The sequence below is a fragment of the Megascapheus bottae genome, chromosome 4 (assembly GCF_031878675.1).
Source record: "Megascapheus bottae isolate mThoBot1 chromosome 4, mThoBot2.hap1, whole genome shotgun sequence".
Classification (NCBI taxonomy): Eukaryota; Metazoa; Chordata; class Mammalia; order Rodentia; family Geomyidae; genus Megascapheus; species Megascapheus bottae.
This window is the reverse complement of record NC_143512.1, coordinates 39546044-39569187: the sequence shown is the minus strand read 5'-3', so window position 1 is coordinate 39569187 and position 23144 is coordinate 39546044. Positions and strand designations below refer to the sequence as shown.

The 23144-nt window shown below is 38.1% G+C and overlaps 1 protein-coding gene across 1 annotated transcript in view; it reads right to left on the bottom strand.

Annotated features, from left to right (window-relative positions):
- Nucleotides 1–260: 260 nt before the first annotated feature.
- The window catches only part of Homer1 (homer scaffold protein 1), a 92468-nt gene continuing 69584 nt past the window's right edge, over nt 261–23144 (bottom strand). Inside the window, exons 6-9 of the mRNA XM_090331712.1 lie at nt 11924–12080; nt 6379–6489; nt 4532–4612; nt 261–1008 (exon numbers count right to left, since the gene is read on the bottom strand). Of these exons, the coding sequence (XP_090187838.1) occupies nt 820–1008; nt 4532–4612; nt 6379–6489; nt 11924–12080 (538 nt within the window). The 3' untranslated portion in view covers nt 261–819. The remainder of the gene's footprint in view (nt 1009–4531; nt 4613–6378; nt 6490–11923; nt 12081–23144) is intronic.

Below are 23144 nucleotides of genomic sequence, written 5' to 3'. Positions count from 1 at the left end.
ATTTCAGTTCTGTGTTGTCAAATTCATTAGAAATTTAAAAAGAAAGATTTCTGAGGGACTCAGCTGCCTTTGTGGGTTGGCTTTAAAATATGTAATAAAATGGGAGACAATATCCTCTCATAAATACATGGAATCAATATGGAAAAGTAAACTACACAACAGACAAGATTAGAGAACACCAGAATGTACCAGAGTAGTCACCAGAGTGAAAAATCTTCTAATACAAAAAAGGGAAGAAGTCTATACACCCAGTTATAGTGGTTTTTGTTTTTGTTTTTAATCAATTAAAGATGCAGTGTTCTCTCACTCCTGGCAAGAATTAATTGGTAACGGCACTGCTTCTCAGCAGTGCAAAAATATCCTGAGAAATTATTTAGATTACAACAAAATACAGGGTTTTCATTACTCAGTTTTTGCACAAAACACAGCTCTAGATATCATAAATAAATTTTAAAAGCCAATAATCTTCACTGTGTTGAACACAAAAAAGAGGATGTGACCCGACATTGTAATTCTCCCATTGGCTGATATCAGAAAAAAAAGGATTGCATTAAGTGTCTATATCGTTCTAGTTAACTATGGCCAATAATATACATGGAGGTAATTTGTAGTTCAAGTTTTTCATCCCTTTTTTCCCCATCTAGCTATAAGCTGAATTCTAAAATTTACACTGAAATATACAATTCCAATTTTCAAAAGATTCTCCTCCTGGAGGAGTGATAATCAAAAATTTTGTGCAATCTTGACGCAGAGCCCATACAGTCGTATGAAGAGAGACAATGTATCTTTTAATCAATTGGCACTGAAATTTAACTTCCCTTAGCTGCATTCTAGTAGCTTGGCCAGGTTATCTCGTAATTCTGTTAGTTCAAATATTTTTCCATCCAGAATCTCTAAGAGTGTCTTCAAATTATTGCGAAAAGCTTCTTGTTCATTTTGACTCTTCTCCAGACGTTGCTCTAAGTCAGACAGCTGTCCCTCCAGGTCTTTGTTCCGAATTTCTACTTCCTTTAGAAACAAAAGTATAATACACATACTTGTCAATTCATTACTTATGGAACAACACAACTTTCTGCTATTACTAGTGTCATGTAGTAAGTCTTACAGTCAGGATAAGCTTCTGGAGCTCAGGTTAACATGACTGAAGGAGATTTCAGAAAGCCATATGGTTTATGAATCCATTTATCCCCCAACAAATTGTCAGTGTTGATTCCTTACTTTGTGCCAGACAGCATTCTAGGTGCTTCACATACAACACAGGATTAAATACCTATTTTGAGGATTATTTGCATCTCATTTTTATTGTTGCCCAGATACTCTAGGAAACATAACTGTAAATCTCATGTGAAAGCAAGCAGAAAAAAATGGCAGTTTTTCTTTTCACAGGTAACTCTGAGAGCTATAGAAGAAAGTAATTCTCAAAAATAGAATTGAAGAGTTCCTTTGGATACACTAATTGTTCTGCATTGCCTCCAATATCAAAGGAATGCACTGTAAGAATGTAGTTCACCTGCTAAAAAATAGAATGAAGATACATACTAACTGTACATATTAAAACTATAAAACTGACAATTCCACTAGAAAAACATGACAAAAGGGAAGAAAAAGTTCATAATAATAAAAAATGTTTTACAATTTTAATACAGAATAAACTGACGTGCCTGAAAATTATTTAGGAATTACTGTAGTGTTTTTTTTTGGGGGGGGGAGAGGGTGTCGGTCATGGGACTTGAACTCTGGGCCTGGGTACTATCTCTAAGCTCTTCAGCTCACGGCTATCTCCCTCCCCACCCTTTGAGCCACAGTGCCACTATCAGTTTTCTGGTGGTTAACTGGAGATAAAGAGTCTCAGGGACTTTCCTGCCTGGGCTGGCTTTGAACTAGGTTTCTTAGAGCTCAGCCTCCTAATTGGCTAGGATTACAGATGGGAGCCACTGGCGCCCAGCTACTATAGTATTTAACAATGTTTCTAAACAAGACCAGTAGAGTGAAAACAAACGGACAGGAAAACTAATACACTTCAATTTCAATTAAAAATCAAATTTTAAAAAATCGCAGGGCCGGGAGTTTGGCCTAGTGGTTAAAGTGCTTGCCTAGCATGCATGATGACCCAGGTTCAATTACTTGGTACCACATACATAGAAAAAAAGCTGGAAGTGGTGCTGAGGCTCAAGTGGTAGAGCTCTAGCCTTGACAAAGTCCAAGGACAGTGCTCAGGCCCTGAGCTGAAGCTCAGGATTGGCAAAAAAAAAAAAAAAAAAAAAAAAAAAATAGCAAAAAGAGACAACGGGGTGAAAGGGTATCAATGTGTGGGAATTAAGGCACCATTTATCTGGCAAATATCACGTAACCCTTCTATTAATTACAATAAAAAATATATTAAAAAAAAAAAGAGACAACGGGAAAACATTTGGTGTTAGTTATGCAACATGAGTTAGCTCCCAAAAATAAGATACTTCAAATGTTAATATATCACCTACATGTAAATTTCTGAATAATCTTCATCAAGTATAAGGCCAGTGGGAAATATTTTAATTGTATTATTCAGAGACAATCTGCCAAACATTAAGTAAAAAGAATAAATTAGGAAGTGACTCACTGCAACTGGGCAAACACTTGTTAGTATGAGGATAAACACTGAAAATCAATGCCAAACAGAAAATAGGAAATAGTTTTGCTACTGGGATTATGAGCACTTTCCCCCAAAATTTATTTTTTGATACTCTCTTCAAAAATTGAGAAAAATAATTAGAAAACAGACTCATATATATTTAAGAAAATAGTAGAAAATTTAGAATTCTGAAAATCACCACATTTTTGTGGCATTGGAATTTGAAACCTGTGTGCGCACTTGCTGGCCACATACTCTCCATGTAAAGCCACAATTCCTATCTTAAGTTTTAGTTACTTTTCAAGTAGGGCTTCATACTTTTGGAACATGTAGACCCTAGACTATAACTAGTCTCTTGTTTTGGTTTTCCAAGTGGCAAGGTAAGAGCCACTAAGATTGGCTTTAATCATGTTTGACAGTAAGGATGCCACAGATGAGTTGTAAGAGTTTGGCAAAATTTAAGAAGGGAATAAAACATGATGATTTATAAACAAAGAGTTTAAGGACATAATTTCACCTCAAATGTTGATATATATTAGCCCAATGTTCTTAATTTTCATTTTTTTTAAATCTGAAAGGTACAGATAAAAAAAGAACAGAATCTGAAGTTAGTAAAGTATTTGTAAATTCAGAGGCCAAACCCACAGAAGGTATACTATGAAGAAATGGCTATTATAATCACATGTGAAAATTCCACTCATGATTGCACAGCATGCCCTTATGCTAGTTTATACAATAATCTTAGGAGATAGAATGTTTCCAACTTTAAAAATAGATTGTCATTCATAAGCAAACACCCACATCATCAGCCACCGCCCAGTTTGCCCTCTAAAGCCTTCCTTAAAAATGAAAGGCCCCTTGTTCTTTTTGCCGATCAATGAAACAGACAACTGATTTTGAATGGAACCAACCAAAAGAGAATTTGTTCAGTTACTAAATTTTCTTACGCTCACTAGAATGGATCTCCAACTCGAAGCCATTTCTCTGTTTACAGGAGTTTTACTTGCTAGATCTAATACAATCCTGATAACGCTAGTTTACATTTAGGCATAGAGAATATTTTCCTTTCTTTTTTGTGTTTTGGGTTACAGTAACGGAGCTTGAAGTTAGGGCATGCCTAACTTCAAGCTCCGTTACTGCTAACCCAAACACAAAAAGAAAGGACAAATCATTCTCTATGCCCTAAGCCTTTTCGCTCAAGGCTACTGCCTACTATTTGAGACACAGCTTCACTTCTGGCTTGTTGATAATGGACCACCAGTCTCAGAGTCAGTCTTTCTTTTCTTTTCTCTCTTTCTCTCTTTCTCTCTTTCTCTCTTTCTCTCTTTCTCTCTTTCTCTCTTTCTCTCTTTCTCTCTTTCTTTCTTTCTTTCTTTCTTTCTTTCTTTCTTTCTTTCTTTCTGGGTCTGGGTGCTGTCCCTGAGCTCTTCAGCTCAAGACTACCGCCCTACCCCTTGAGCCACAGCACCACTTCCGGTTATTCTAGTGTTTAATTGGAGATAAAGAGTTTCAGGGACTTTAGTGCCTGAGCTGGCTTTGAACTGTGATCCTCAGATCTCAGCTTCCTGAGTACCTAGGATTACAGGAGTGAGCCACTGCGCCCGGCCTCAAACCCCTTTTAAGTAATTTAAAGGGCAAAACCTGAGTGCATGAAATTCAGAAAGCTGGGAGTTTGGCCTAGTGGTAGAGTGCTTGCCTAGAATGCAGAAAACTCTGGGCTCAATTCCTCGGTACCACATACATAGAAAAAGCCAGAAGTGGTCTTGTGGCTCAAGTGGAGAGACCTAGCCTTGAGAAAGCCCAAAGAAGGTGCTCAGGCCCTGAGTTCAAACCCCGGGACTGGCCAAAAAGCAAAAAAAAAATCATTGCTAAGATTGCCATTCTATGTAAAAATAAATTAAAAATTTCACTGTAGCTCACCTGTAATTTCTGAGTCAAAGAGTCCCTCTGTTCTTGTAGTTCTCTGGCATTATCAATTTCTTGTTTTAATCTTTCTATTTCCTAGAAAAAATGGAGTAATACCTTTAATGACAACATGTACTTTTAGTTCTCCTTAAAATTATTATTCCAGATCTTAGAAAAACATTAATTTATAAAGCATTACTTTATAAGTTTTTAGATTTCATCTTTAAAGATGTTATATAGAACAGAATGATTAAAAATAGCATATATCAACTGTATAAAAAAGTTACAAGGTGATACTTCATACATATTGTACCTTCATCAGACTGATAACTTCTACTGCTCTTTCTTTCCCTGACCTCTTACCCACTCTCCTATTTTTAAGAAGTTTTCAGTGGGCTTCATTGTGTCATCTTTCTACATAGACTCAATGTACTTTGATGTTTCTTCGTCCCCATTTTCCTTTTCTTTCTCTTCCCCTGCCCAGTCACACAATTACATTCATGTTATCGATAAGTACCATGATACAAACACAGAGACATGCACACATGTATAAATACACACATATATTTAAGGTTTCAATTTCACATATAAGAGAATACATGCAATATTTATCTTCCTGAAACTGGCTTGACTTCACATGGGAATTTTAGTCCCATCCATTTTTTTGTGAGTAACATCCATTCTTCTTTACAGCACTTACTGGGTAGAGTTTGGAACCATATGTTGCTCTCTGTTGCTTGGTTTCTCCTTGCTTTTCTTCTGATTGTACTCCTCTTTCAGGATTCCAAAAGCTTTTCCTCTATTTCATTCTTCAGAGTCTCTCCTTAGTTATCTCACTTTTCTATCTAATGGAATTGGTGGTAGATCCTTCTAATCTGCTATCCTGCTAACTTTTCATTTTGTTGTGGACAAGGTCTTGTCATGCAGCCCAGTCTAGCCTTTAACTCAATACAGTAGTGCACTATCACTATGACACCTGGACCTGGATCAGAATGATCCTAAGCAACAAATTCAATTTGATGTGTGTGTGTGTGTGCTGGTTGTGGGGCTTGAACTGTGGGCCTAGGTGCCGTCCCTGAGCTTTAGAGCTCAAGGCTACCACCCTACTCTTTGAACCACAGCCTGACTTCCAGTTTTCTAGTGTTTAATTGGAGATAAAAGTCTCATGGAGTTTAGTGCCTGGGCTGGCTTTGAACTACAATCCTCAGATCTCAGCCTCCTGAGTAGCTAGGATTACAGATGTGAGCCATTGTGCTGGAGGAATTTGATGACTTTGATAACAGCACTACTTATGGAGGGGAAAAAAAAACAATACTGACTATGTTATGACTGCTTCAGGTTTGAGATACAATTTATCCCAGGGTATAGATTTTGACTAGACTGCAGAAAGCAACAGTTTAAATTTTGCTGAATAATCTTACAGTTTTCTGTTGATGCTATGAATAAAACTCTCACACGTAAGACAACAGGCATTCTCTTATTTACTCTGATTGCCTCATCATAGTTCAATATACTCCACAGTAACAGTAGAAATAAGAATGAAGAAAATATGGGGGGTGGAGGGTGGGGGGAGGGTAATGGGTACCAAGACATGTGAAAGGGTATCAATGTATGTGAACTAATGCACCTTCTATCTGGCAAATATCATGTAACCCTTTTATTAATTACAATAAAAATATATTAAAAGAAAAGAAAGAATGAAGAAAATATGAACAAGATTTACAGTATTGAAGAAAAATGTCATTTAACAAGTCCACAAATCTACTTTATTCCATATCTTTAAATTTAACAGAGTCTATATATAGTGTCTATATATACACATATATAAAGTGGATTAGAGAAAAATGAAAAATGGTAAATACCTCTTCCTTTTCTTTCAATGTTTCTTCTAGTTCTTGTATTGTCTGATTTAATTCTGTTTTATGAGTATGCACTGCATTTGCTTGGCTACTAACACACTCAAGCTCAGTGACCTAAAATTAAATGAGAACACAAGTTAAATTAAATGGCAATTTCAAAGGGTTTCTTGCTGAAAACATAGAAAGTCTCTGACAAGAGAATACTGAATCTTCGATCAATATATGAAAATAAATTTTGAGAACTATCAAGACATTCAGAATGAAAAAATAAGATTCTTTAAAGGTACATGTTTAAAACAAAGGTAAGAGTTATTCCCATGCTTGATTACAGAACAGATTAGGAAAAATTCAAATACAGTAGAGAATAACCTTATAATGAAAGTCTTCTTTAAAACTTCCTTTTTAGTCACGCCTCATCAAGGTTCAAAGACAGCCGGGCACAAAAGGACCTGAGATTCTTATCTCCAATTAACCTCTAGAAAATGGGAAGTAGGGCTTGGCTCAAGGGTAGGGGGGTAACCTTGAGCTGAAGAGCTCAGGGACAGCACCCAGGCCCAGGGGTAGGATGGTAGCTTTGAGCTGAGGAGCTCAAGGACAGTGCCCAGGCCGAGTTCAAGCTTCATGATCCACACACACACAAAAAAATCCTTTTTAGGGGCGTGTGTACATTAGAATAGTATGCCTGTCTAACATATGTAAGATTGTGGGTTTGATCCTCAGCACTGAAAAAACAACGAACTTAAAAAATATTTCTTTTGAAAACATATCTAGTATCAGACCCGGCCATCTGCTTTTCCATCTGTATGCTCCAACTACATACTGGTTCTGAAAACTGGCCTTGCAGAAGGACTTTTCAAATACATTTCCAAAATATTAGAGATTCAAAAAGAAAAGACATACTTAAAATATAACTTAATATAACTTAAATTATTGAATCCACAAAAACTTCACATCAATAGTATCTCTTACGGGATAGAGAACAGTTCTTTAGTCAACAATAAAATACTAAATGTCCCTCCCAAAATAGAGAAATCTCAAATAGTTCTTGATATATGTGTGTGTGTGTATATAATTTTTTTTTTGGTGGGTCATAGAGCTTGAACTGGGCTTGCTTGGAACTGACACTGTCCCTGAGCTCTTCAGCTCAAGGCTATCATCCTACCCCTGGGCCTGGGCATTGTCCCTGAGCTCCTCTGCTCAAGGCTACCACCATAACATTGAGCCAAGACCCACTTCCCATTTTCTAGAGGTTAATTGGAGGTAAGATTCTCAGGTCCTTTTGCCCAGGTAGGGTTTGAACCTCAATCCTAAGATCTAAGCCTCCTAGTAGCTAGGATTACAGGTTGAGCCACCAGGCCTGGCCAATTTAACTTTCTTTAGCTAAGATTTATTATGTCCAACTAGCAGCAGGGAAATTTCTTAGACCGTTGTCTCCATGCCCATGCCCAACTATTGACTAGTGTCTTATTTCTGAAAACCATTCTGACCCTATCAGAGCAACTAATCTCAGCTCAGTATCAATTTTCTCCAAAAAGCCATTCCTATCTCAAAATCCTCCTGTCCTCAGCTTCACAAAATGGAATGGAATAAAAAAGTTTAGTATTAGTAACTTCCTTTGTCTCATTAGATAATCAGTCCTTCAAAATAAAATTCTAACTCTCTTAATAGAGTACTAATGGAGTGTTGTTTACTGGCAAAACCTTCCCACAGATAACAATAGCAAACCATGCAAGAAAACCAACAGTCTGAAAGTCCTGATGAGTAGACACACTGGCAACAATCTGAAAGAAAGCAATATCTTGACAGGTTGTCTGTGCTTCTTGAATGAACTCAAGCAAATATCTATATCTATAGATATATAGATACATAGTTACTTCCCTGAGGTGCCACAACATTTGGACTGCTCAAAGTAGTTGAGATGGTTAACAACTGAAGGAATTAAATGAAAGAAGGACCTCAAATACACAACTATCTAGCTGACTCTGAAACTGAACATGCAGGGGGAATCTACAGAGTCATAGTGGGGTTGAAATGGGAAGTGGATTTGGAAGGAACTAAGCTGTGGTGTTGCTTGTCATAGTGAAAAAAGTTTGAAAGTCTAGTGAGAGAGCCTTGTAAAAAGTTTAGGCTTTCTAATGTAACCCACAAGGATTATGTATTACAGATAAAAATGCCCAGGCACTAAGAGATTTACCCTAGGAGTTGGGAAAAATTAAAATAAATCAAATTTAACATTTTCATAAATTTCTACAATTCCATAAGTTCAAGGTAACAGAAAAGTAATTTAAGTTCTTGCTAATAAAAAACTAACAAAATCCCTAAAACGGCCAACACTCTTCAAGGAAGGATAACAAAATCTATGATCCCTACAATATTTCATTTAAAATGTCCAATCTGTAACTTTAAAAATGAAAAATAAAAGGTATAGTCCAAGATAAAAATATTTAAATAAAAGCTCAGGTAATTTGTTGCTAGTAATCAGTATAAAAAATGTTAAATGGCCAGGCATGGTGGCTCAGCCCTGTAATCCTACCTACTTAGGTGGCTGAGATTTGAGGATCAAGGTTCAAAGTCAGCCTGGGCACAATATGACCTGAGAATCTTATGTCCAGTTAAACCTCTGGAAAATGGGAAGTGGGGCTTGGCTCAAGGGTAGGGTGGTAGCCTTGAGCTGAGAAGCTCAGGGATAATGCCCAGGCCAAAAAATAAAATAAAATAAAATAAAATAAAAGATCTATCTATCTATCTATCTATCTAAATTTTGATACAAGGTCCAGGGTGGCCTTTAAATTCATGGTCTTACTGCCTCAACCTCTAGCATGCAGGTAGGAATACCTCCATTACTTCTTTTGTTCTAAAATTCTTTAATATTCAAATGACCAATACAAAAGTTCTTTGAAGGTAGGGATTACATAATAAGGAGACATGATTCCTCCTCAATGAAAACTGATTACAAGGTCTGAATTGTTTTAAGTTAGATTTTTGTTGTAATAACAAAAACGATAAGATTAACCATGTATAAGTACAAAGCTCAGTAGTTTTCAGTATATTTTGTATTATTGGGGAACAGATCCAGACAGGTTTTGGAGGAAGAATTAGATGCATGTATATACTCATCAAGCAACATCTTTTTCTAGAAAATTAATGTTTACACATAAAATAGAACGCTGTTTATTCGGGATCTAACCTTCCTTCCTTGTCTCTATTCCATTTCTGTTTACATATTATTCTAGTATACTGCTTATATTGTATAATATCAAGTCAATTTCTTATTCCACATCCTTCTATTTTTTTCATTTTGCACTTAATTTTTTTTTGCATTTTATAACGGCTATTAAGTAGTTGTACAAAGGGGTTACAATTTCATAAGTCAGGTTGAGTGTAATGCTTCTTGGTTAATGATACCCCATCCTTCATTCTTCCCTTTTCCCTCCTTCTGTCCTTACTCATGTTACCTAATTATAGGGTGCATCCTACATAGAACATATGTACATGTTATATATGTAAGGTACATTGACTACAATGACTGCACTTGCTCACCTTTCCTCCCTCCATTCCTGTGCCCCCTCCTCAAAACATGTTTCTACTTTCTAGTATTCCTTTTGATAAATAGTACTTTAGTTGTTCAGGAATTATGCCTTTAGGTTTCTCCTTTAATCCATTTGAGAAACTAAAGGCATTTGCTTTCTATTGGGTAAATTTATTTCTGTGCTTGAATTTAAAAAATTTAACTATTTGAGCTTATCCTATTAACAGTATTACAATTTCTGATTTTCTGACGTATGTCTCTAATATTGTCAATTTTATAAAGAATTGTCTACCTGCATTAAAAAGTTATTTCTTCTTTAAAAACAATAAAAATAGGAGCTTGGAGGGGCCGGGAGTTTGGCTTAGTGGTAGAGTGCTTGCCTAGCATGCATGAAGACCCAGGTTCGATTCTTTGGTACCACATACATAGAAAAAGCCAGAAGTGGTGCTATGGCTTTAGTGGTAAAGCTCTAGCCTTGAGAAAACCCAAGGACAGTGCTCAGGCCCTGAGCCCAAGCCCAGGACTGGCAAAAAAATAAAAATAAAAATAAAATAGGGGCTTGGAGTGTGGTCTAGTGGTAGAGTGACTACCTAGCATGCACAGAATCTCAGATTCCATTCCTTGGTACCACATACATAGAAAAAGCTGTAAGTAATGCTGTGGCTCAAGTGGTAGAGTGCTAGCCTTGAGAAAGCTCAAAGACAGTATCCAGGCCCTGAGTTCAAGCCCCAGGATTGGCAAAAAAAAAAAAAAAAAAAAAAAAAGAACAATAAAAATAACAAGCGAATAGGCAGGCACGGTGGCTCACGCCTGTAATCCTAGCTATTTAGGAGGCTGACATCTGAGGACTGCAGTTCAAAGCCAGCCTGGGTACTAAAGTCCATAAGACTCTTACCTCCAATTAATCACCAGAAGTGTTGCTGTGGCTCAAGGGGGAGGGGGGTAGCCTTGAGCTGAAGAGCTCAGGAACAGCACCCAGATCCAGAGTTCAAGCCCCACGACCAATCAAAAAAAAAAAAAAAAAGCTAATAATCAAAATGGTAAAAGAAACTGACACATTGTTATCCACTTAATCAGTTCAATTAAACATAAATCAAGTGTTAGAAATTTGTATGGTTGTATATTTTTTATTTGTTTACCTACTTACATACTTATATACATACTTAAATAAGTACTTAACATATTGCGCAGGCTGGCCTTGAATTTGTCCAGTGAAAGAAATGCTCCTGTTTTATCATCCTGAGTAGCTGGGACTATAGTTATATACTAACCTACCTAGATAGAACATATATATTAGGTCTCTGGGCCTGGGTGCTGTACCTGAGCTCTTCAGCTCAAGGCTACCACCTTACCCCTGAGCCACAGCCCCACTTCCCATTTTCTAGTGATTAACTGGAGATGTCTTTGACCCATAATCCTCAGATTTCAGCCTCCTGAGTAGGACTGCAGGTGTGAGCTACCGTATCTGGCTTAGAATATGTATTTTGACTTAATCCCACTAAATGCTAATTACATTCTGAATTTTCACAGGAATTATACAAAATATATAATATTCTTATGTTACAGAGCTGAAAGAGAAGTTACTCAGCTAAAAGTGGCAAAACAGGAACCTCAAATCAGTTTTATCTGATTTCAAAAAGCTGTTTAATCTTCATTCTTATTGAACTACGGCTATTTTTAAAATTTGGTAAGAGCATTTCATATTTCTATCATTTGAGCCATACCGCCTGCCATTTTAGCTTCAGTTATCTTTAGGCAGCCCTCAACACTTGTACCCAGAGCTAGCCCATGATCCTCTTGTTTCTCTGCCTTTCAAGTCGCTTGTATTACAGATGTGTCAGCTGGCTAACCCTGGAAATCTTTTTCTTAAAAGAACTCACATGATATAACCATGCATGTATGTATGTTCTGGCAACCAATGAATATTCTCAGATGTCCCTTTGCTGAATCTACATGCCAATTTCCTCTGATCAAGGATATCTGTTATCTCTGAATCCCTGAGAGTAGCCCTGAACTTACTCGCTTGTGCAGACGTTCTGCTTCCTCTTGATATGCAGCAAGTTGCTGTTTCCATTGTTTCACATTGGCAGTGGACTCCAACAGGGCTGCAGTGAGTTTAGCATTATTTCCTTTGAGGGTAGCCAGTTCAGCTTCCCAGTGTTTGCTGATGGCTGAACTAAAACAAAATAAAGGTAAAATTCTGAATATGGTTTCTGAAAGGAGTGAAGTACTCAGTTCTATTATTGGATTTATAACTAAGACTGTTTTCAAAGACAACTCTGAAACATTAAAAACCCTATGCTTCATAGAAACGTTCTAAAGAAAGCATGGTACCAAAGACTTGGCTTAACAAACATGGGATAGTGTCATTTTTTCTTGTAACAGATACAGTTCATCTATCGATTCTCTTATGAGGAATAATCATTATACTGCCTCTACTTTGCAAGTCTAAAACATCTAACAGTGTGTTATATTATATTATTTTTGTTATTGTTCTGATCCTAGGGCTTGACCTAAGAGCATAGAGTGGTCCTTCAGCTTTTGTGTTCAAGATTAGCACTCTACCATTGCAGCCACAAAGCCACATCTGTTTTTCTGATGGTTAACTGGAGATAAGAGTCTCACAAGGTTTCCTGCCCAGGCTGTCTTGAAGCCACAATCCTCAAATCTCAGTATCTTGAGTACCTAAGATTACAGGTGTGAGCCATTAGAGTCAGGCTAACACTACTTTCTATTACAAAGACAATTCTGTTAGTAGAGAGAATCCTCTGTTGACAAGCCAGTCTTAAGTTTGCAATAAAGAAAGACCTGCCTCATTTGAAAAAGGTTAATTTTCTTTTTCTTTTTTTTTTTTGTTGGTCACGGGCCTTGAACTCTGAGCCTGGGCTTTGTCCCTTGAGCTCTTCAGCTCGAGGCTACTACCCTACCCCTCGAGCCACAATGCCACTTCTGGTTTTTTGATGGTTAACTGGAGATAAGAGTGTCATGGATGTTAGTGCCCAGGCTGGCTTTGAACTAAGATCCTCACATCTTAGCCTCCTGAATAGCTAGGATTATAGGTGTGAGCCACTACGCTCGGCTCTAATTTTCTTTTTCATTTTTGAAGTTTATTTCAATTAGTAAAACCTCATCTATTAACCAGCTAGTGATGCTTAATGTTTTTCTTTCTTTTCTTTCCTTCCCTTCCCTCCTCCTTCCCATCCCTCCTCCCTCCCTCCTCTCTCCCTCCCCCCTTTCTATTTTTGCCAGTCCTGGGGCTTGAACTCAGGGCCTGAGAACTGCATATGTGGTATCGAGAAACTGAATCCAGGCCTTCATGTATGTTATTCTCGGCCCCTTATATCATTCTTTAATCATTCTTCTTGTGTTTAGTGAGTATTTGCATCACAGGGCATATGCCTCAATGATACTTTATAGTAACTGTACTATATACTAAAGAAAGCAGTTTCCATCCTCCAAGTTTCTAAAGCTCATCACCCGTGTTAAGATGTACCTCATGGGCCTGCTATGATGCAGAGAGAAAAGAAGATCTTTTCCTGTGTGATTTTTGAAAAAAAAAATGGAATGAGTCAAATGAGGAGATAATGAGCTGAGAATGTGGCTTAGTAGTAGAGTGCTTGCCTAGCATGCATGAAGCCTTGGGTTTGATTCCTCAATGCTACATAAATGGAAAAAGGCAGAAGTGGCACAGTGGCTTAAGTGTTAGAGCACAGAGAGGATCAGGGACAGAGCCTAGACCCTAAGTTCATGCCCCAGGACTGGCAGAAAGAGAAAGACAAAAAGACAAAAAGAGAGAGTAAGAGAGATTGATATATATATATATCTATATATATCTTATACTTTGAAAACAATAGAAGAAAAAATGAATTAAGCACTATTAATATTACTTCAAAGAAGATATGCAAACAGCCAATAAGCATTTGAATATTAACCACTAGGAAAATGGAAGTCAAAATCAATATGAGAGACCACCTTACACACAGGCTATGGGGAAGCTGAAAATGTGTGCATTGTGTATAGGAATACAAGTAGAGGGAGTTCAAAACAGTACAACACCAGTGTTGAAAATGTACCCTAAAGTTTTCGCCAGACACAGTGGCTCATGCCTGTATTTCTGGCTACTCAGGAGGCTGAGATCTGAGGATCACAGTTCAAAGCCAGCATGGGCACTAATGATCAGGAGACTCTTATCTCCAATTAAACACTAAAAAACCGGAAGTGGCACTGTGGCTCCAGGGGTAAGGCAGTAACCTTAAGCTGAAGAGAGCAGGGACAGCATCCAAGCCCGGAGTTCAAGCCCCACAACTGGCAAAAACGAAATGAAACAAAACAAAACAACAACAAAAAACCAACTTTTCAGTTTGCTTTTACTTAAAATCATAGTTTTATGAGAAAGTTCATTGAATTGTATGAAATAAAGAAAAAGTAAGCTGGGCGCTGTGGCTCACGCCTATAATCCTAGCTACACAGGAAGCTGAGATCTAAGGATTGTGGTTTAAAACTAACCGGGGTATGAAATTCCATGACTCTTATTTACAACGAACCACCAGAAAACGGGAAGTGGCTCTGTGGCTCAAGGGGTAGGGTGAAGAGCTCAAAAGGAAAAGTATTTCAATAGGTTATAGAAGTCTTCAGCACAGAATAAGTGAAGCAGGGTTTTAAAGAAATTTTCACATATTCACATTCATAGAAATAATTATTACTATCAGTAATTAATTAGTGTTGGTTGTGGGGCTTGAACTGGGTCTGAGTGCTGTCCCTGAACTTTTACACTCAAGGCTAGAGCTCCAGCATTTTAAGCCACAGCACCACTTTCCTGCCTAGGCTGGCTTTGAACCACAATCCTCAGATCTCAGCCTCCTGAAAAGCTAGCAATATAGGCATGAGCCATCTGCACCTAGCTAGCAATATTATTTAGAACAGTTAAAAGGTAGCAACAATCAAAGTGTCCAATAATATAATTGGATAAACAAAATTTAGTATGTACATAGACAAGTGGAATACTCTTCAGCCTGAAAATGGAAATTCTGACACATGCTTCAACATGGATGAACTCTATAGACACTGCAATAAAATAAATCAGTCACAAAGAGAAATACTGTATTTTATTATGTGAAGTACCTAGAGTAATCAAATCAAGACACAAAAAAAGCAGAAGGGTTGCGGCCAAGGGTGGAGGGAGAGGAGATTAAGGAGTTGTTTTTTAGTGGATATGACATCTCAGATTTGCAAAATGAAAAAATTTATAGAGAATGAGAGCGGTGGCAGTAATTAATTACAAAAGAGCATGAGAGAATTTTTAGGGCCACAAATTCTTTTTTTATCTTGACAGCATTGTTAACTATGTGTCTAAATCTGTTAAAACTCATAAAATTAGGGACCAGGAGTTTGGCCTAGTAGTAAGAATGCTTGCCACTAGAATGAAGACCCAGGTTCAATTCCTTGGTACCACATACATAGAAAAAGCCAGAAGTAATGTTGTGGCTTAAGTGGTAGAGCTCTAGCCTTGAGAAAGCCCAAGGACAGTGCTCAGGCCGTGAGCTCAAGCCCAGGACTGGCAAAAAAGAAACACAAACAAATAAACAAAAAGCAATAAATTAAAAATGAGTAAAATTATACTTTAATTTTTAAAAAACTGTCTTATTGCCAAAGGTACAAAACAAGCTTTCTATGTATTTTTGGATATAATTTCAGTGACGGTAGAATTACAAATAATCAGAAGAACTGGAAAGCCAGGCTTTCTTGAATTGAACAGATTGGTCTTTAGGCTGCTCCATTCATGTCAAAAATTTTTGGTATGGGAAGACACTGGGTAAGTAGAAAGCAAGAATGGCTGTGCTATAAGATAATAGAGTCAAAAAATGAAAAGGAAATAGATGAGTGAAGCCATGAGGAAAGATGATAAGAAGTAAATGAGAGGAGCAGGATCAGAGGCAAGATCACACAGGAAGGGGACACAGGTTCTATAAAAAAGTGGGTTGGAGTAGTAAAAGACTAAAGCAAGTCTGCAGGAACAGAACAACAACAACAAAAAGATAAAAGGACTCAAATCTCAATATATACAACTTGTTTGCTTGGCGGCCACAAACAGAATTTGGACCCTTAATAGGGTCCACAGATCTTATTATTATTTTCTTTTTACTTCCATTTTTTGTCTTCATGAGGTTTGAACTCTGGGCCTGGGCGGTGTCCCTGAGCTCTTCAGATCAAGGCTACCCTGGAGCTACAGCACCACTTCTGGTTTTTTGGTGGTTAATCAGAGAGAAGGGTCTTAAGATCTTTAGTGCTGGGCTGGCTTTGAACCATGATCTTCAGATCTCAGCCTCCTGAGTAGCTAGGATTACAGGCTTATTAATCCACAGCATCCAGCACAGATCATCTTATTAAGATTTTCATGGATCTTTTTATTCATTATTGTACAAAACCCAAAACATTACTGATTGCCCTAAAGAAAGAAAATAAAGAAAAATATGGTATCAGATACTCTTATGGATAACATAACATTTATGGAAAACAATAAACCATGTAATTTAAGACTTAAATTCATGAAATGCGTACTTCAGGGGGGGCGGTGGGGGGGGGTAAAGGGTACCAAGACATGTGAAAGGGTATCAATGTATGTGAATTAATGCACCTTCTATATGGCAAATATCATGTAACCCTTTTATTAATTACAATAAAAAAATAAAAATAAAAAAAGAAATGCATACTTCAGGAGATCAGATCAGTCATCAAGCGTGTGCTTCTAATTTTCCTTATGATTTGATTCTAAGGTAAATAAGTATGTTCTTTTTTAATTAAAGAACTTATTAACATTGATATTTACATTACTTCAAATGTCATTAACAAACAAATATGTTCTTAAAGCCATTTACAATAATGAAATTGTATTACTTAGTAATTCTGAATCTTTGAAGAACACTGTGCTATACTCTACTGGATGATGTATTTCTTAAGTAATCCATTTTTCTAGTGCACAGGGTAAAATACAATATAAGATAAAAAGTCCATTTCTCATTTTTCTTTAAATATTCCATGTATTTCTTTTGCTATCACGTATACAAATGCTTCTATACTTTATACAATTTCTACTTAGAATAAATTTCAAAGTTCTATATATAAGTTACCTCAGATGTGTTATTTCTTAGATGTATACATGCACGTTTCTTTCCTTAATCTTCAACTCTCAGATATTATATTTCTCTCTGTTAGTTGATATTTAGCAATGATAAATTCCTTAAGGTTTACCTAAGGTAATCACATTTTAAATTGGCACTACATATTTCAAAGCTAAATAATGCTTTGGTTTTCTGGAGATTAATTTGGTCCTTTCCTATAGGAACAGTATGTTTTTGTTTTTGTTTTGTTCTTGCTGATACTGGGATATGAACTCAGTGTCTCATGTCCCTGCTCAGTTTTTTCAATTCGTCACCACTTTTGGCTTTTTGTTGATTAACTGGAGATCACAGCCTCAAGGATCTGTCTCCCTAGGCTGGCTTTTTTTCTTTTTCTTTTGTCTGTCATGGGCCTTGAACTCTGAGCCTGGGCACAGGCCCACTTCCAGTTTTCTAGTGGTTAACTGGAGGTAAGTGTGTCTGGGGCTTTAGACTTTAGTACTTGGGCTGGCTTTGAACTGAGATCCTCAGATTTCAGCTTCCTGAGTAGCTATGATTATAGGCATGAGCTACCAGTGTTTGGTAAAGTTTTCATAGTTTTACCCTCATTATCTATAAAGAAATCTAAATGGTTTAGTTGGAGATACTAGTAATTCAGAGATAATGAAGAAACACTACTATGACTGAATGTCTGAATGCTAGAATAAAGGAAGAGTAATTTTTATTCTTGTAATTATACTGTAAATATTTCCTTCAGAAAAAGAAGTAGGCTTCCTGTTGGCTTCAAATCTATAGGGACTTCAAAATGGTCCCAAACCAGTGCTGGAAATGTTCCTTAAACTGACTTTCTTCCCCCCACCCCCCCAGTCCTGGGGTGTTGAGCTCAGGGCCTGAACACTGTCCTTGGGCTTTCTCAAAGATAGTGCTCTACCACTTGAGCTACAGCACCACCCCTGGCTTTTTCCATACATGTGGTAGGTACCAAGATAAACCGGGGGTCTTCGTGTACTCTAGGCAAGCAATCTATCACTAGGCCAAACTCCTGGCCATTTATCTAAACTCCAAAGTTTTTGTTTTTGTTTTGGGTCAAGGGGCTTATAACTGGCCTGGGTGCTGTCTCTGAGCTCTCCAGCTCAAGGCTACCACCCTACCCTTGAGCCAAGCCCCAGTTCTGTTTTCTAGAGGTTGATTGGAGATAAAAGTATCAGGTCCTTTTGTGCCTGGGCTGGCTTTGAACCTTGATCCTCAGATCTCAACCTCCTGAGTAGCTAGGATTACAGGCGTGAGCCATGGCTGGCTTAACTCCAAGTTTTATGAGAAAGTATTAAGTTTCATTAAATTAATCATGTACAATAAAGAAAAAGTATTTCAATAGTCTGAGCAAAACAAGTCAAATGAACAAGTCATTTATTTACTAAGCCTTTTGATAAAACTATATGTGAGTGGTCTCCAGAGCTCTGGATCAGTCATCAATTTCTAGAATGGTAATCCTTTGCATGTACTTTCTGGGAATGATAACTTAGAATATCTAAATCATCTATTTTTTATTTTTTGCCAGTCCTGGGGCTTGAACTCAGGCGTGATCACTGTCCTTGGGCTTTCTCAAGGATAGGGATCTAGGAGCCACAGCACCACTTCTGGCTTTTCCTTTGTATGTGGTACTCAGGAATGGAACTCTGGTCTCATGCCTGCGAGGCAAGCACTAGGCTTGCCCAAATAATCTTTTAAAAGCAAATTTAAAGCGAATTTAAGTATAGGTTGCAACTTTTTTTCTTTCTCTTCATGATTTTCTAGCAAGAGGTTAATCAATATCTATAAAAGCATTGTACAATTCAGCTTCATCTCAGCATCTGCCTGTTGATTTCTGTCCTCACTTCCTATACCCTAATGGTAACAATTAGTACTTACTGTTACTCCCCAAAGTGTCCATTTGAGGGCTAGGTGTGTGTGTGTGATAGAGAAAGAGAGAAGGGGGGAGAGGGAGAGAGAGAAGGAGAGAGGGAGGGAGGGAAGGAGGGAAGGAGGGGGAGGGGGAGAAAGGGGGAGAGAGGGGGAGAGAGGGGGAGAGAGAGAGAGAGAGAGAGAGAGAGAGAGAGAGAGAGAGAGAGAGATAGGGAGGGAGGGAGGGAGGGAGGGAGGGAGGGAGGGAGGGAGAGAGAGAGAGAGAAAGAGAGAGAGAGAGAGAGAGAGAGAGAGAGAGAGATGCTTCCCTAAGGTCTTTGTTTTTCTTTTAAAAACTATTGACGGAGGGCCAGGAGTTTGGCCTACTGGTAGAGTGCTCACCCAGAATGCACGAAGGCCTGGGTTCTATTCCTCGGTACCACATACATAGAAAAACGCCAGAAGTGGTGCTGAGGCTCAAGTGGTATAGCTCTAGTCTTGAGAAAGTTCAAGGACAGTGTTCAGGCCCTGAGCTCAAGCCCTAGACTGGCAAAAAAGATACCCAAAAAACTAAATTATTGAGGGGGGTGTAGCTTCCCTAAGGTCTAGATTTTTCTTTTTTCTTTTGACAGTGGTGGGGCTTGAACTCAGGGCTTGGGCACTGTCCTTGGGCTTTCTCAAGGCTAGTGCTCCACCACTGAGCCATAGTACCACTTCTGTTTTTTTGTGGGGGTATGTGGTACCGAGAAATCAAACCCAGTGCTTTGCGCAAGCACTCTTACCACTAGGCCATGCTCCTAGCTCCTAGATTTTTCTTTCCTAAAATTTAAGCTGTCCTTTTTTCCCTCTCACATTTTTTATTAGTATCAGTCACACAAGGGAGTTTTATTTTGACATGTCCAAATACGCATAAATGCACCTTGATTAGACTCATCTCTTTATCACTCTCCCTTCTCCCCCTTTCCTAAGTCAATTTCTACATGCTACATTTTTCCATTTTCATACATAAAGTATTTTGACTATATTCATCCTCTTCACTCTCTCCATTTATCCTCCCACTAGTATTCACCACCCCAAGATCTATTTTATATTTTTTCTTTTTCTTTTTTTTTTTTTTGTGGATCATGGGGCTTGAACTTGGCACTGTACCTGAGTTCTTCAGCTCAAAGCTACCACCCTACCCCTGGGCCTGGGCACTATCTCTGAGCTCTTCACCTCAAGGATACCCATCTACCCTTGCCCACTTCCCATTTTCTAGAGGTTAACTGGGGATCAGAGTCTCAGATCCTTTTGTGCCTGGGCTGGCTTTGAAACTTGATCCTCAGATCTCAGCCTCCTATATAGCTAGGATTGCAGGCATGAGCCACCACGCCAGGCATATATTCCTTTTTTATATTCTTTTTTCTTGTACTTTGTAGTTGCGATAATATACAGAGGGGTTACATTTACATTCATCAGGTAGTGAGTATCTTACTTTTCGAAACTTGATACCCCTTCTCATGTTTTTGTCTCCGTTTCCGACCCCTCACCCCCTCCTAATAATCTTGTTTTCCTCTTTCTTTCTTTTTCTCTTTCTCTCTCTCTTCCTCCCTCCCTTCCTTCCTTCCTTCCTTTCGTGGGTCATGGGGCTTAAAACTCTGGTCCTGGGCGCTGTCCCTGAGCTCTTCAGCTCAAGGCTACTGCCCTAGCCCTGAAACCACAGCCCCACTTCCCCTTTTCTAGTGATTAATTGGAAATAAGAGTCTCAGGTTCTTGTGCCAGAGCTGGCTTTGAACCGTGATCCTCAGTTCTTAGTCTCCTGAGTACTGATTACAGGCATGAACCACTGCTCCTGGCTTCCTTTCCCTATTTTAAATAAACAAATAAGTGTATATACAGTATACAAGGTAACAAAGTCAAATGCAGTAAGCACATGAAATTAACCATAAATTGAAAAAAAGAGAGAAAAGAAATAACTTCTTCACACAGTACTTTAAGAACAACACAATCACAAAGATAAACCTCTTGTTTCCACAACCTAGAGTTCATTTCATTTAGTCTCATCCTGTATGACCATAAGTACATAGGTTTTGAGGTATTGTGGTATGTACTAATTATTAGATGTGTACTAATTATTACAAATGAGGGAAACCATGGAGCCTATGCTCCTCTGGGTCTGGCTTACTTCACTTAATAGGATTTTTCCAAGCTATTTTATATTCTTGTCATTCATTTTTTAATGTATTTAATTGCTCAAGAGTTTCAATGTGGTATTTCACACATGCATATACTGTATTTAAATATGACTGATACCCCTTATTACTTTCCCTATTCACTACTACTTATTATTCAGCAACATTCAGTGAGTTTTGTTTTGCCATCTTCCTTTACAGTTATAATTTATTTTGGCATTGTTCACTTCCTATTATTCCCTTTTCCTCTTATCTTAAATAATCCCACAATTACAAATATGTTTTCATGAGCATATTATATGTATTATATACATATGCATTATGTTATCCTGTATGCAACCTTTTAATTAATTAATTAATTTATTGCCAGTCTTGTGGCTTGAATTCAGGGCCTGAGCACTCTCCTTGGACTTTGTCAAGGCTAGAGTTCTACCCTTTGAGACCCAGCATCGCTTCTATTTTTTTCTATGTATATGGTTTTGAATAATTGAACCTGGGTCTTCGTGCTAGGCAAGCACTCTATCACTAGGCCAAACTCCTGGCCCTGTATGTAACTTTTTAAATGTAAGGCATTCCTTTTAAATGAAAAGAATAACCCTTTGTATAAATAATATGTATTTTTCAAAACAACTTGCTTAGAGTTCAGATACTGCCAGGCAAATAGCCTAGTATATGACAGGAATTTCCTGCTGGATGTAGCTCAAAAGTCTTAACTTGTCTAAATATTTAAAAAGACTCTAAAGCTTATAGTAATTTTTCTGACTTTGTGACTCAGTAACTCACATATCAACCAGGACACTACTTTGGGTTCTTCCCTCCCCCCCATTTTTGAGGTAGGGACTGGCTATGTAGCCCACTTTGGTCTCAAACTCCATCCTCTTATGCCAGCCTTTCAATTGCTGGAATTATAGGTACATGGCACCATATACAGATCTTTGGGACTCTTCCAAGACATTGTAAATACTGTTTCCTCTGATCTTTGTCTTTGTTTATTTATTTTGACAGTCCTGGGGCTTGAATTCCAGGCCTGAGCACTATCCTTGGGCTTTTCCTCAAGGGCACTTGAGCCACAGCACCACTTCCAGCTTTTCTGTATGAGGTACCAAGGACTCGAACCTGAGTCTTCATGCATGCTCGGCAAGTACTCTACCACTAGGCCACACTCGTGGCCTGTGGTCTTTGTCGTTTTTACTGGATACCTTTATAATCCTCCTAGTGTTGCATTCTACCCTAGCCCTAGATTCCTTCTCTGCCTATCTGACCATCATGGTTTTCATACATCCTGATGAGTCTGGATTAACATACAACACAGAAGCTAATGGTCATGAGTAAATTGATTAAAATACGTTTGCTGGAAAAGATTTAAAGGCAGTTCCTGAAGTAAACTAGAAACCATCTGGACTTATTCTGAATAAATGTGCAGAACTGAAATGGAGTTTTGGAGAAAATCTCAAAAGATGAGAATGGATAGATAGATAAATAGATAGATAGTTACTGGGTTTGAACACAGGGCCATGTGCTTGCTAGAGGTACTCTAGTCCTTTTTGCTTTTGGTATCTCTCACTTTTTGCCTGGACTGGTTTGGATTGTAATTATCCTATTTAAGCTTCCTGCATATAACAGCAGCATGCCACCAAGCCTAGCTTTTTATTGGCTGAAGTCTCAAGCTGGCTATGAACTTCAACTCACACAGTCCTTCCCAGCCATTAGGACTACAGGTATGAGTCACTGTACACAGCTAAGAGGAGAGTAATGTTTTTCAGTCCTAGAGCTTGAATTCAGGGCCTGGGTACTGTCCTTGGACATTTTTTGCTCAAGGCTAGCACTCTGCCACTTGAGCCACAATGCCACTTCAGGCTTTTTCTTAGTATGTGGTACAGAGAAATTGAACCCAGGGCCTCACGCTTGCTAACCAAGAACTCTTAACATTAGGATATGCTCCTGGCTCTGTAATAACATTTACCCCTGGGCCTGGGCATTGTCCCTGAGCTCTTCAGCTTAAGGCTGCCACCCTACTCTTGAGTCAAGCCCTACTTCCCTTTTCTAGAGGTTAATTGGAGATAAGAGTCTCAA